Genomic DNA, 12643 nt, shown 5'->3' with positions numbered 1-12643 from the left:
TAAACTTTGGCCTCAGTCCAAACTTTGTCCCTTCTGAGTTGTGAAGTCCTGGGATTCAGGGTTCCGTGATGCCTGGCAAGTAGTATGGAGCTCAGAATACGTTTGTCCTCTCCCCGCTTCCCCTCCTCTCTCTCAGCTGCCGGGACAGGGGGTTACAAAGCAGGATTGGAGGGGAAAGAGGCTGGCCTCGGGGAACCCTCTTCTGGCTCTTGGTGGTACGGCTGAGGCCCCATCAGGGCTGCAGGGGAGCAGGTTGGCACTTCCCAGGTACACTCAGGCCTTGTTTCCCTTCTTCTTCCAGGGGCACCCTTCTGTGAGCTGCCTGTCAAAGCCCAGCTTGGAGCCAGGGCGACGGGGTCTCCAACCCTGCCGCCCGCATGGAAGGTGGGAGCTGGGCTCCCAGAAGGTGGCCGTGCCTGCCTGGGATGACGTCACTGGCCTTGGCGTCTCTGCTCAGCTGCCTGCTCACCTCCGGCCAGGCCGAGGTCTACAGTCGCTGTGAGCTGGCCAGAATGCTGCAGGATTTCGGCCTGGATGGCTTCCGGGGATACAGCCTGGCGGACTGTGAGGACTGCCCTCCCTTCCTCCCTCTTCCTCCCTCCAGGGCTGTGGCCTTGGGAGCCTCTGTTCTCCTTTGTCAAACAAGGATCCCATGAGCTGAGAGGTAGAGAACACCTGGCACTGGGGTGAATACACAGCAGGCAGACGACAGGCAGCCACAGCAGAACGACCTCTTCCTTTTCTCCCCCGCTGGTAAAGCCAGGAGCCACAGGAAAAGAATGGTGTCCTACCCTAATCTGAATTGCGGTCACGAGGGTCAGACATTCCCAGTGAAGTTTAGGGCGAGCGGAGCAAAGCAGTAAATACCAAACTTTTCAAGCTGGTGGCAGTTTCGAGAAGCAATGAAGTCCAGCCACACCCGGACTCATTTCTTCTCTAGTTCTAGCCCTCTCTCTAGGTTCCCCCTGTGCCTTCCTAATCATGTCTCTAAAGAGCGAGCTCTTGTTCGTTCACCCCACGGCATTTCTTGGGTCCTACTATGTGCGGACAGTGAGACCGTGGGAAGATTGCTAGCCTAGGTGTCAGGACGCCTGAGGTCGGGTCCCGACCCTTGCTCTTCGGTAGCTCTGTGTGACCTTGAGTCAGTCACTTTGCCCCTCCGAGCTTCGATGGATTCATTTGTCAAGGAGGTGGGAGGGCGTCTGCCCTGACTGCCTGGAAACGGGAGTGAAGGCTCAGAGGAGGTGACGTGTGGAGTCTGCCCCATGAGCCCTCTGGGCTGGGTTGGCCTCCGTCATCCGACCCGCAGGCCTGTGTCTCCGCCCTGTGCAGGGGTCTGTCTTGCTTACTTCGCAAGTGGCTTCAACACAGCTGCCGTGGACCACGAAGCCGATGGAAGTACCAACAATGGCATCTTCCAGATCAACAGCCGGAAGTGGTGCAAAAATCTCAACCCCAAGGTCCCAAACATGTGCCAGATGTACTGCTCCGGTAGGCTGGGCCTGGGCCCGGGGCTGGCTGGGGCCGGGCTCTGCACCGGCCATTGCTTCTTCCCCAGCTTTGTGTGTTCCTCCTGCCTTATGTTTGAGTGGGGACCCCCGCTGCCTGCTGGGTCTACCAAGGAGGGCGGGATGGGGCGAGTGATGAGGATGGATCCTCCGTGAATATAATTTGGGGTCCCAGATGGGACACTGTCCTGAGAGCTGTGGCAAGGGAGGGGGGATGGCTTCTGATGGGGGGAAGTGATCGGGGAAGCCCTGTGCTTCCAGGGCGGTTGAGGGACAGGGTTGAATTTAGGATGGAGGAGGGTGTGTACATGTGTGAGAAAGACAGAGAGATGGAGACAGACTCTGGCTATCCAGCTCCAGCCCCTGCTCCCTCATCGTGTTTCTCTGCCTCCCTCCCCAGACTTGTTGAATCCTAACCTCAAGGATACTGTTATCTGTGCCATGAAGATAGTTCAGGATCCCCAGGGTCTGGGCACCTGGTAAGTAATGTAGGTTGGAGGCCCCTGCAAGGAGACGTGGCCAGGACCACAGTAGGGAACTAACCTTCTCTGAGTGTCCTCCTTACCCCAGGCGCCATTCCATGGCCTCACAATCCAATCTGCACGGCCGCTTTCGGTGGTGGCGGAGCTCACTACCACTGATGTATTTACAGACAGCGCACTGAATTTTAGGGAGGATAAGCAAGTCACTGGAGGTCACGGAGCCAAGCCTGGCTCCTCCAAGACCTGCCTATGTCGGGATGCCTGCCTACAAGTTCACTAGTCCAGGGTCTAGGAACTTTGTTTCTTAACTGTGGCATCTTTGTCCAGTACAACAGATCAAAGAGGTTCCCTGCTTGAAGCGTGGGTGGGTGCCCTGGAGCCGCACCCTATCAGCCTTCCCTTTACTCACCTCCTTCCCACAAGATGGCCTTTGGAGCCATCCTCATAGGCAAGGGAGTTGGATGAGCACCCGATGGGGCGCTGGACTGTATCTTTGGAGCCCCTGAAGCAGCAGGCCTACAGCTTCCCAGCCTCTTCCCATGGCAGCTTCTCTACAGAGAGTCTCCAACCTCCCTTTACTCCCCTATCTGGATAGCAGCAGGGGTAAAATCCCTCCAGGTGGCCAGAACCCAGGGCAGATGTGATAGTGACGAGGCTGCTGGGGTAACTAGGAAAGTATCAAATGTCAGTCCATGAGCAGAAGGAAGCGAGACGGACTGGAGGCAGGGGGGCTAGTTGGGAAGCCTCCGCAGGAGTCTAAATGAGAGACAGAGGGTGTGGACTCAGACAGTTATATAGGTGATGGACAGGAGAGGGGTGAGGGGTGAGGGGCTGTGGAGAAGGAACAGGGACGCGTGATATATGGCCAGTGAGCGAGAGGAGGAGGTGAAAAGGACCATGAACGTAGAGAAGGTCCAAGGTGGGCCTTGACAATGGCCACAGCTTTGGAGATGTGTTGATTTGAGAACCGTTGAAGCCCCAGGAGCTGAATCTGGAATGAGGCAGGCTCAGCAGGATAGAATGCACATCTATAAAATCAGGAAGGGTGAATGCAGGCTCAGGTAGGAACCCAAGGGCTTGAGGCCTTGGGGCCATTACCCTGGGATGGAAGAAACAGGTTCTTTTGGGTTAAATCGAAGAACAACTCTCTTGTACGCTGGGAGTAAATTTGTGGCATGTATAACCTCTGAGAGGCGGCTGAGGCTAATAGGAAGTGGTTCTAGAATGTAGGAAGGGTGCTGTTTATTCCCTCCACATGCACACCTGAGAACTCACCTGTGCCAGGCTCTGTGCTGGGTGCTGGGCTTCAGGCGTGGCCAAGACCCAGTTCTTTGCCCTCAAGCGTCTCAGTCTAATGGAAGAGATGAACAATCAAGGTCCTTTAGGGGCCCTCCTTGCCATCGGGCTCTCTGATATTGACATCATAGAGGACCCTAGTTATCCAAGTTTGGAACCCCTGGGAACTTGGGACCCCCAGGAGCCCAGGATCTTGCTTAACTTCCTCAAGATGCTAGCATGACACTGGAACAAGGTAATGGTCCTAAAAGAGCCTATAAACTACAGTTACTGCAACTGAAAGATCCAGATTGGTAGCCAAAGAGAATTGGGTGTAGGTGCATTTCTGTCATTTACAAGCTGTGGACCTTGGGCAAGTAATTCTGCATCTTAGGCTCAGCTTTTCATTTGGAACATAGGGAACATAATATCTGCCCAATTTACCTTATAGGGCTGCTGGGGGGCATGGCAGATAAATGGGTGATGGGTGTGGCAGTGCTATGTACACTGTAAAGGGCTGTACACATGTACGCTGGCATCACTGTCTGCAGAAACATCATGGTGTAGGAAGCGAGCATTGAATTGGGGCTGTGGACCCCAGTCTTTGCCACTGACTTCTGGGTGAACCTGAGCAAGTTACTCCATTGGTAAAATACGGAGGCTAGACAGGTAACTTTTTAAGGGCCATTCTCTCTCTTCTTTTTTTTTTTAACTTCTTTTAGGGGGTTCTTTGCTAGTTAACACAGCTGACTTGTCTCTCTTCCCCTTGGTAGCCCCTTTCCTCACCTCACTTCTGGTTTAGAGCCCACGCCTCCATCCTTTTCTCCTCTGAGCAAAGACTGAAGACTGCAGCTGATTTGGTCTCTCCTCTTCCCCATCTTCCATCCTCAGGGAGGTCTGGAGGCATCACTGCCAGGGCGAGGACCTCAGTGACTGGGTGGATGGCTGTGAATTGTAGGATTCTCTCTGGATGGACAGGCCATGCATAGCAGCTTGGGAGATGTGGTTTGGTTCCTGACCCAGGCCTGGGGAGACAAGCCAACTAATAAAGTATAGTTTAATATGTAAGTGTGGTTCTCAGCTGTCACTGTGCGTCCAGGTGGCGTGTTGGAGCCAGAAGCATCTCAGGGTTTCCTCACTATCCGCCTGGGCTGGGGTTCAGCTGGACTTCAAAAAGCCTACTGCGGGAGGTTTGCCTCCACTCCTGGAGGCCTGGGGAGGGGGGATGTCAGTGCCCGTGTTGCCCACACCTGGCAGAGTTTCCTGAACCTCCTGAATGTATGATTGTTGCATGAAGGATGCCTCCTGAATGAACGGTAGGCACTCAGCTAACGTTTGCAGAACTAGCGAGTGAATGGGCCCCGACACCTTCGGGGTGTCAGCTGTCAGGCCCCAGGCTTCTCTCTGGATGGAGCCGCAGCCCCTCCCGAGCTCTCTCCCTCTCAGGGGGGCCGCTCTGGCTGCTTCTCCTCCAAGTCCCACTCACCTCGCACTTGGCCATATCTTGGAGCAGTGGGGGGTTTGGCACAATTCGGGAAGAGCTGGCTTAATGGGGTTTCTCCTTTATCCTGGCTGCCCGACCTTGGGACGGTCACTCCACCTCTCACGGGCAAATTCCTCATGGACAAGAGGAGCTAATACAGGCCAGCTTGCAATATCGTATTGATATCAATTACATAATACAGAGCAGGGAGGCACCTGGTACAGGGCGTGGCACAGAGTGGGGGGGACTTAAGAAACACTGGCCTCTTGTCTGGTTTCCCTGAGCTCTGGGGGCGCCAAGTCCCAGCCCACCTGGTGGGCACACGTCCTGCCTGTCCTGGTGACCAGGGCTTCCTTGGGAGGTCTGCACCAATGTCCTCGTCACTGTTTGCTGAGAATGAGGAAGAGGAGAGGAGAAGGTGTGGGAAGAAAGAGCAGAAGAGGCACGGGGATGGTTTGGATAAAGTGGCAGAAATTTCTATGGGAAGTGGGGAGAATTAAGTGAAGTTCTGGGACTTTTTAAAATTCAAGTCACTAATAAGGACCCACTGTATAGCACAGGGAACTCTACTCAATACTCTGTAATGACTTATATGGGTAAAGAATCCCCCCCAAAAAGTGGATATATGTATAACGGATTCACTTTGCTGTACACCTGAAACCAACACAACATTGTAAATCAACTATATTCCAATTAAAAATGTTAAAAAAAGAAAAGGAAAAAAAAAGTCCTAGTCACCTCATTCTTGGACTAGTTTGGCTCCAGGAGACTAATTGCAAATGGACTTTATCTTTTGTGCTATGGGTGGGGCGAATGCCCCAGGGGATAATTAGCTTGCTAAGGTGCTGCTCCTTCTCTACCTGCAAGTACAGGTGAGGGGGCCAGAGGCTCCTGGCGGCTGAGCGAGGCTCTGCAGTGTGCTTCTCTTGGGCTGAGGTCCCTGTGCTCTGCCTGTGAGATCCACACCCTCAGCTGGATGTGGCTGGCTTTTTTCACTCTGAGCACTGGCCTGAAGCTTGCTAGAGTGGGAATCTACGGGAAACTGGCCCAATCAGGTGGGATCCAGCACTCACCGGACACCTCTATTGCAAACTGGGCACAAGCCTCTATTCTATGTGGCCAGGAATCCTTCTAACACTTCAGTGGAGCCACTCTTGATGGAGTTGGCATGTAGGATAGGACTTCATCATCTCCGAACTGCCACGTGTCAGGCATCTCACCAGCACTTTCCATGGTTTATCTCACCACCCTCGCAGCATCCCCAGGGGGGTAGAGATGGTCATCCCCATTTTTCAGGAGAAAACTGAGCCCCAGACGAGTTCTAGAACTTGCCCAAGGTAACACAGTTGGTGGAGCTGGGATTCGGATGGGGCTGTTGAACTCCAAAGGCTGTGCTTTGTCCTCAGCATGTCCCAGCCTCCATAGCTGGACCAGCCCTTGGACTCTCAGTCGGCTGGACCCCTGGGGTGGAAAGGCACAGTGAATGGAGGGCAGTGGAGAGACAGCCCAGTTCTATCCAGCAAGCATCTGTCCTTCCTCGGACACTTCACGTTCTCCTCTGTCTCCAAGCCTTTGCTCAGGTAGCTCCTCTGCAGACCTGCCTCCCTGGCAACTTCCACCCACCTCTCAAGGCTTCAGCCGGAACCTACTAATGCCTCAGCCCGGCAGACAGCCCTGGTGCCTCTTCTCCAATGAGTGTGCATGCCAGACGCATCTCTGCTTTACGTCTCTCTGCTCAGGTTCTCGTGTGCGTGTCTGTTGCCTACCTCTGCCTGCCTAGACTCTGAGCTCCCTGAGGTTGTGTCCTCTTGATATATGAGCCACGCAGAAAATGCTCATGGGGTGAGGAAGCCTGGATGGAGACCCCCAGCTGGTGCTGGGAAGTCTTCCAGCTGTTTCTTGTCCCTCCTCCCTGTAAGGCAGGTTGAACTGACGATGCTTTGGTGCCCTCCAATCACTTTCTCTTGGACTTATTATAACTTAGATAGAATTCCTTTTGAAAAGAAGCCACAAAGTCTGAATTACACTGAAGACAAACAGCCCACGATGGTGCTAAGTCAGCCAAATGTGCCACTGCCTTCGGAAGCAGGTGGTGTGGAGAGTAGTTTTAAGGAGTCAAGACATCCAAATTCCCCATGCCGAGGCATCCCTCACGGCCATTATCACGGGGTGTTTTTTTTTTTTTGCGGTACGCGGGCCTCTCACAGTTGTGGCCTCTCCCGTTGCGGAGCACAGGCTCCGGACGCGCAGGCTCAGTGGCCATGGCTCACGGGCCCAGCTGCTCAGCGGCACGTGGGATCTTCCCGGACCGGGGCACGAACCCGTGTCCCCTGCATCGGCAGGCAGACTCTCAACCACTGCGCCACCAGGGAAGCCCTTTTTTTTTTTTTTTTTTTTTTTTTTAAACAAAAAGCGCTATTACAGTCTTGCTCAAAAACAAATGAGCCGTCGACAGGGGTGCGTGTCTAGGGGCTCAACGGCGTACGGAGACCGTGCGCGTGCGATTCCTGCATACAGTGGACGCAGTGGTCACATTCCTGAAGAATCAGGCCACAGCGATGTTTGTAGAGCGACGCTACTGTTGCTTTCTATGTATGCAGGTCTCCTCGGCCCTCGTAATCACCACGTGCATAAAGTAATCCTAGAGGTTCTCTGTTCATACTGATTTTCTGCTCGTTCATTCATTTTGCCCTCTGTGAGAACTTGCTAGCACACAAGCTGCAGCAGGTGCCAAAGGTTTAAAAAATTATAGGAGAAAAACCTTGACATTGATCAAACCCAATCTATCCTTTTTCCTGCCTGTAAATTGAAAAATGACAGTCAGAGTATCACTTAGGGGAAGAAATGTTGGTTGCTCTAGTGGTACTCTCCTCCTGCAGTTCTTCTGGGGGAATGTTTAGCACTTTCTAGACCAGGGGTGCATCCCTAGGGGATCACAGATGGGCTTCTGGGGTCCATAGCCCTCCTAAAATTGTATGCAAAATTTTATGTACATCTATGGGGACACGTGCATTATTTTTTCTGGGGAGAGAGTTCATAGTTTTCACCTTAGTTTTAATCCAAGCAAGATTTAGAATCAATGTTTTACAGGAAGAAAAGAGGAAAGAAGAAAAGATAGAAAGTATACGCCTCGGCTCGTTTAATCCTCATAACTACCCTGACACCTAGGTATCATTATCTCCGTTATACAGATGGGAAACAGAGGCTCTGAGGAGTAAACGGAATATTTGCTTGGATACCTGACACCCATTCTCAAGTTAGACTCATAGACCATTAGAGTTGGGACGCACCAAAGGGATCATTTGTCCATTTCCCACCCCTCCCCTCTTATAGAGGGGGAAACTGAGGCCCAGAGAAGTGAAATACATTTTCCAAAGTTATATGGTTAGTTTACAGCAGAAACAGGTTAGAAATTCAATCTTTTGACTCTGTCCAAAGCTTTTGCCAACTATTGCTTTATTCTTGCAAACCCGGTAAGCGTAGGTTTCACGGACTGTTAAATCGAATTAGTAAGACACCCTCCTCTTTCCACCCATCCTCAGGCCGGGCTGGTTCCCACTGACCTGTTTCATGGTCCCCAGGGACCTTGTGGCCCCAAACACACTCAGCCCATGAGCCTTGGGAATACACAGACGCATGCGCAAAATGATTCTACGTGCTAGGAATCCCAGAGAAATTAGGTAGATGCATCAACCCTTGGCTTGGGAAATACGGTCCTAGACCCTTGGAGAGCAGAGGAAGGAGCTGAAAGACTTCAGCCATGATACAGCCTTCAACCTGCTGCCCTGGCCCTTCATCCTTTGGCACCTGCCTGCCTCTCTGTGGTCCTTTTGGACACTTTCCCCTTTCCTTTCTTTGCTTGGCTCCCCTGGACTTTCGTGCAGTCCCAGGACTGTGCCTCTCCTCCAGCACTCCCCCGTCCCACCCCACCCCCCGGCTTTGCATATGCTGCTCTATCGCTCTCCTTCCGCTGCAAAATTCAGATCCGTCTCTCAGGGTCACCTGTTTACTTGTCAGTGTCCCCTGCTCAGATGATAAATTCCTTGAGGGCAAGTGCCCGGTGCACAATAGACCATCAATAAATGGAGAACCCGTGTTCTTCACGTGTTTCCCCTTCCCGCATTGCCCTGCTCCCCTCCCAGCTATGCCAAGAAGCTTGTTCTATGCAGCGCGGGGTCTGCCCTGGCTGTGGGTGGACCAGGTCTGGCAGCCCACACGCCCCGAGAAGTAAATTCTTTGCTTCTCTGTAACGGGGGAGCTTTCCGGTTTTTTTTTTTTTTTTGTGGTACGCGGGCCTCTCACCGCTGTGGCCCCTCCCGTTGCGGAGCACAGGCTCCGGACGCGCAGGCTCAGCGGCCATGGCTCACGGGCCCAGCCGCTCCGCGGCATGTGGGATCTTCCCGGACCGGGGCACGAACCCGTGTCCCCTGCGTCGGCAGGCGGACTCCCAACCACCGCGCCACCAGGGAAGCCCACGGGGGAGCTTTCTGGAGGCGCTTTCTGGAGGCCTCTTGCCTCTGCTCCGAGTTTAGGTCTCAGAATCGAATTGAAATCTCTGAGCTTGTGGAGGAGGAGGTCCCAGGTTCTTCCTTGCGTCTCAGGCTCAGGCTGGCTGAGCTGAGCTTCACCTGAGGGAACCGTTACCACGAAGATCACACCTGTGGGCGGGGCCTGCCCTACCTTCCTCCCTCCCAGCTCACCACGAACCTAGCCAGAGACCCTCTGTGGACCCTTGGTCACGAGGTGTGCTCCTGGTTGAGACTGTTACGAAAATAGCTCCCAGCTGGAGAGAGGAAAATAACCCTGACCTCTCTCCGCCCAAAACAACAGGAAAAAACAGCATTTAAGCAGCAGCTGGCTCAGTCCCTGGCAAGGCTACTCACAGAAATGCTTATTCCTTTCGCCCAACTGCAGCAGACCACCGATTCTGAGATCATGTGCCGTTATTTGGTTGATCGATCAATTGATTGGTTGACGTGACGCTTTGAGGTCACTGATGATTCATCCTTGTGCTTTGTTGGGCTTGTGATCGGTCCAAACTCGCGGCCATCATGTCATCATTTGGGTGACTCTTGAAAATGTGACAATTCCCAGGTCTTCTCTGTCTGCCAAACCTCTCCAGTAAAGAAATCATTTCTCCATTAAAGGAATGATTGCACACAAGGCTACTTGTTTGAAATACTGCTACTAAAAAATACCACCACTCCCAAGAACTTAGGCTTCCAACTATGTCTTTGCTCAACAACCGGTTAATTATAATCAGTAGCTGGGTATTGATTTATTCTCTCGAATTTCCTGTCTTGTTTTCTTTAAACAGGTTCAGTTTGTAGACCTGCTCCCAGATGAGCAAAGCCAGAATCCCCAAATCGGAAGGGGCACGTACAGAAGCCTGAAGCAATCCAAACCTGTGAGGACAGTCTTCACTCCACCCCAAATTGATCTGAAGTTTTTGTTTGTTTGTTTCAAAGGAAGCCAGGAAGCTAATGAAGCAGTTCAAATAGCAATTTAAGTTACAGATTTCAAAAAATGTATGAAACTGTTAAACTGGAACGAGGCAGAAGCATCCAACAGACTCCCAACTCACTGAATAGACGTTTAATTTGGACTCTATCCCTGATGCGAGCAGTCTGAAGACATTTTCTGTTCTTCTACATCCTATAGTCTAGGCACCAGAAGGCCACTTTCCAGCCTGACGTAATGAGGAGTGAACTTCTCTCAGGAGAAAGACTTCCATGCCCTGGCAAAGTTTGGAAAAATGATCACACTCAGTCCTTCTTGCTTGAAGTGGGCCTACAGATGGAATTGGGAGCCTGGCTTGGGAGTGTAGTTTGGGCACCACTGCTAACTCACTGTGTGGTGCTAGGCAAGTCTCTGCCCTCCCTGTTTGGGTCCGCTCATTTGGAAAATGAGGGTAAGTAGGTTATGTGGTCCAAAGGGCTCTTGCTAGGCAGAATAATGGCCCCCAAAGAGGTCCACGTCCCAAGGCCTGGAACCTGTGAATATGTTGCTTTACATGGCAAAAGAGACTTTGAAGATGTGATTAGTGGACAACCTTGAAATAGGAGGGTTATACTGGATTATTGGCTGTGACTAATCTAATCTAATCTAATGAATCTAATTGAGTCCTTTAAAAATGGAAGAGGCCAGCAGGAGAGGATCTGAGTTAGAGGGAGGTGTAACTACAGGAGAAGGTCATTGTCTTTGTGAAGTAAGGACTCAACCCATCATTCCTGTCTTTGAAAGAGGAAGAGGCCACAAGCCAAGGAACGTGGGTAGCCTGTAGAAGATGGAAAAGGTGAGGAAATGGTTTCTCCTCTAGAGGCTCCAGAAAGGAAGGCAGCCCTGCTGACACCTAGATTTTAAACCAGTGAGACCCATGTCTGATTCTTGGCCTCCTGAACTGTGAGATAATACATCTGTGTTGTTTTAAGCCACTAAGTTTGTCATTTTGTAGCAGCAGAGATAGAACACGTAAACAAGGACACTTCCAGAAGCTGTGCACCCTGTTTCTAAAAATTAAAACCCAGCTTTGCTAACAGCCCTGGGCAGCCCTAGCTGAGAGGGTGCTTGGGAGGAGACATCAGAGGGCTGCTCTGTCCCAGCTGCCTCTTGGAGCCTGGTGACTGCAAGCTCCCGGCCCCGGCGTGGTGTGTGTGGCTGGTGTGACTTGTCCCACTGGCAGGGGGAGTAGTACTGTCATAGCACCTCGAGTCTGAAGGGGTCTCTGGAGATCATCTGTGAAGACACAGGTAAGGTATTATCTTCAGACTCAGATGGAGGGAACTGAGCCCAGAGAGGTGCATGATCTCATCCATCAGTTCCTTGTGTTGAGAGAGAGAGAGAGAGAGAGAGAGAGAGAGAGAGAGAGAGGGAGAGAGAGAGAGGGAGAGATTGGATAGCGAAGCAGGGATCAGACTGCCTGGTCTAGCCAGTGCTTTCCGTGCACTTGTGCATGAGGAGGGAGGTACAAACCGTATTAGGTCTTTCTCGTGGCTCTGGGGATGACTTTGAGTTGGGAGTGGTGGGGGGAAGTAAGGGGAAGTATAAAGGTTAGACCACAGGAACTGGTCCTGCGGAATTAGGGGGGGCTTGAAAGGGCATGCCCCATCCCCAGCAGAGGGCACCCCCCCCTCCTCTCCCACATGGACGTGCTCTCAGGAGTCGTGGGGAGCGAGGCAGAAGTAGGTCAGTCTGATGGGGGTGAGGAGGTGGGCTGCAGAGAGGGTTGGGAAAGGCAGGAGTGTGCGAGGGGGCCATGCTGGGGCAGGTGTCCAGCCTGAATTCACTGGCTGGGTCAGGAGAAGCCAGGACAGAGGACGGAAGAGCAGAGGGATGTGAAGGCCTCCTCTAAGGTTTGCAGGTCTGTGCGGCGTGCTCTGCCTCCCTGTCTGCATGCCACGTGCCTGTGGTCCAGCGCAGTGTCGTTCAGACCTTGGGCTGTGACCCATTCGTGGGGTGGGGAAGCCATTTACAATGTTGTGATCAATAGTGTTTAAAGATGTAGGGGGCTTCCCTGGTGGCGCAGTGGTTGAGAGTCCGCCTGCCGATGCAGGGGACTCGGGTTTGTGCCCCGGTCTGGGAGGATCCCACATGCCGTGGAGCGGCGGGGCCCGTGAGCCATGGCCGCTGAGCCTGCACGTCCGGAGCCTGTGCTCCGCAACGGGAGAGGCCGCAACAGTGAGAGGCCCACGTACTGCAAAAAAAAAAAAAAAAAAAAAAAGATGTGGGATAGAATAGAATAGAATACAGAGCGTACGTGTTTTGTAAAGGTAAGTAATGCATAAACTATGTCATCTAATTATCCATCTATCACCTATCTATCTATCTATCCATCTATCTACCTATTCGCCCTGTGGTTTTTGACCTGGTAGATCTGGCTCTTTCCTAAAGTCTTG

The 12643-nt window shown here is 52.3% G+C and overlaps 1 protein-coding gene across 1 annotated transcript; it reads left to right on the top strand.

Annotated features, from left to right (window-relative positions):
* The first annotated feature begins 377 nt into the window (after positions 1-377).
* SPACA3 (sperm acrosome associated 3) lies at positions 378-4223 on the top strand. Its single transcript, XM_059997075.1, has 4 exons — positions 378-564; positions 1333-1491; positions 1909-1987; positions 4157-4223. The coding sequence occupies exons 1-4, from the start codon at positions 378-380 to the stop codon at positions 4221-4223; spliced, it is 492 nt and encodes a 163-aa protein (XP_059853058.1).
* The last annotated feature ends 8420 nt before the right edge of the window (positions 4224-12643 follow it).

This window comes from Delphinus delphis, chromosome 19 (genome assembly GCF_949987515.2).
Source record: "Delphinus delphis chromosome 19, mDelDel1.2, whole genome shotgun sequence".
Classification (NCBI taxonomy): domain Eukaryota; kingdom Metazoa; phylum Chordata; class Mammalia; order Artiodactyla; family Delphinidae; genus Delphinus; species Delphinus delphis.
This window is presented reverse-complemented; position numbering and strand designations above follow the sequence as displayed.

Coding starts and splice junctions, on each gene's coding strand:
- SPACA3 (XM_059997075.1), top strand. CDS start 378: ATGGAAGGTGGGAGCTGGGCTCCCAGAAGGTGGCCGTGCCTGCCTGGG. Junction 565..1,332: donor GGGATACAGCCTGGCGGACT/GTGAGGACTGCC, acceptor CGCCCTGTGCAG/GGGTCTGTCTTGCTTACTTC. Junction 1,492..1,908: donor GTGCCAGATGTACTGCTCCG/GTAGGCTGGGCC, acceptor CTCCCTCCCCAG/ACTTGTTGAATCCTAACCTC.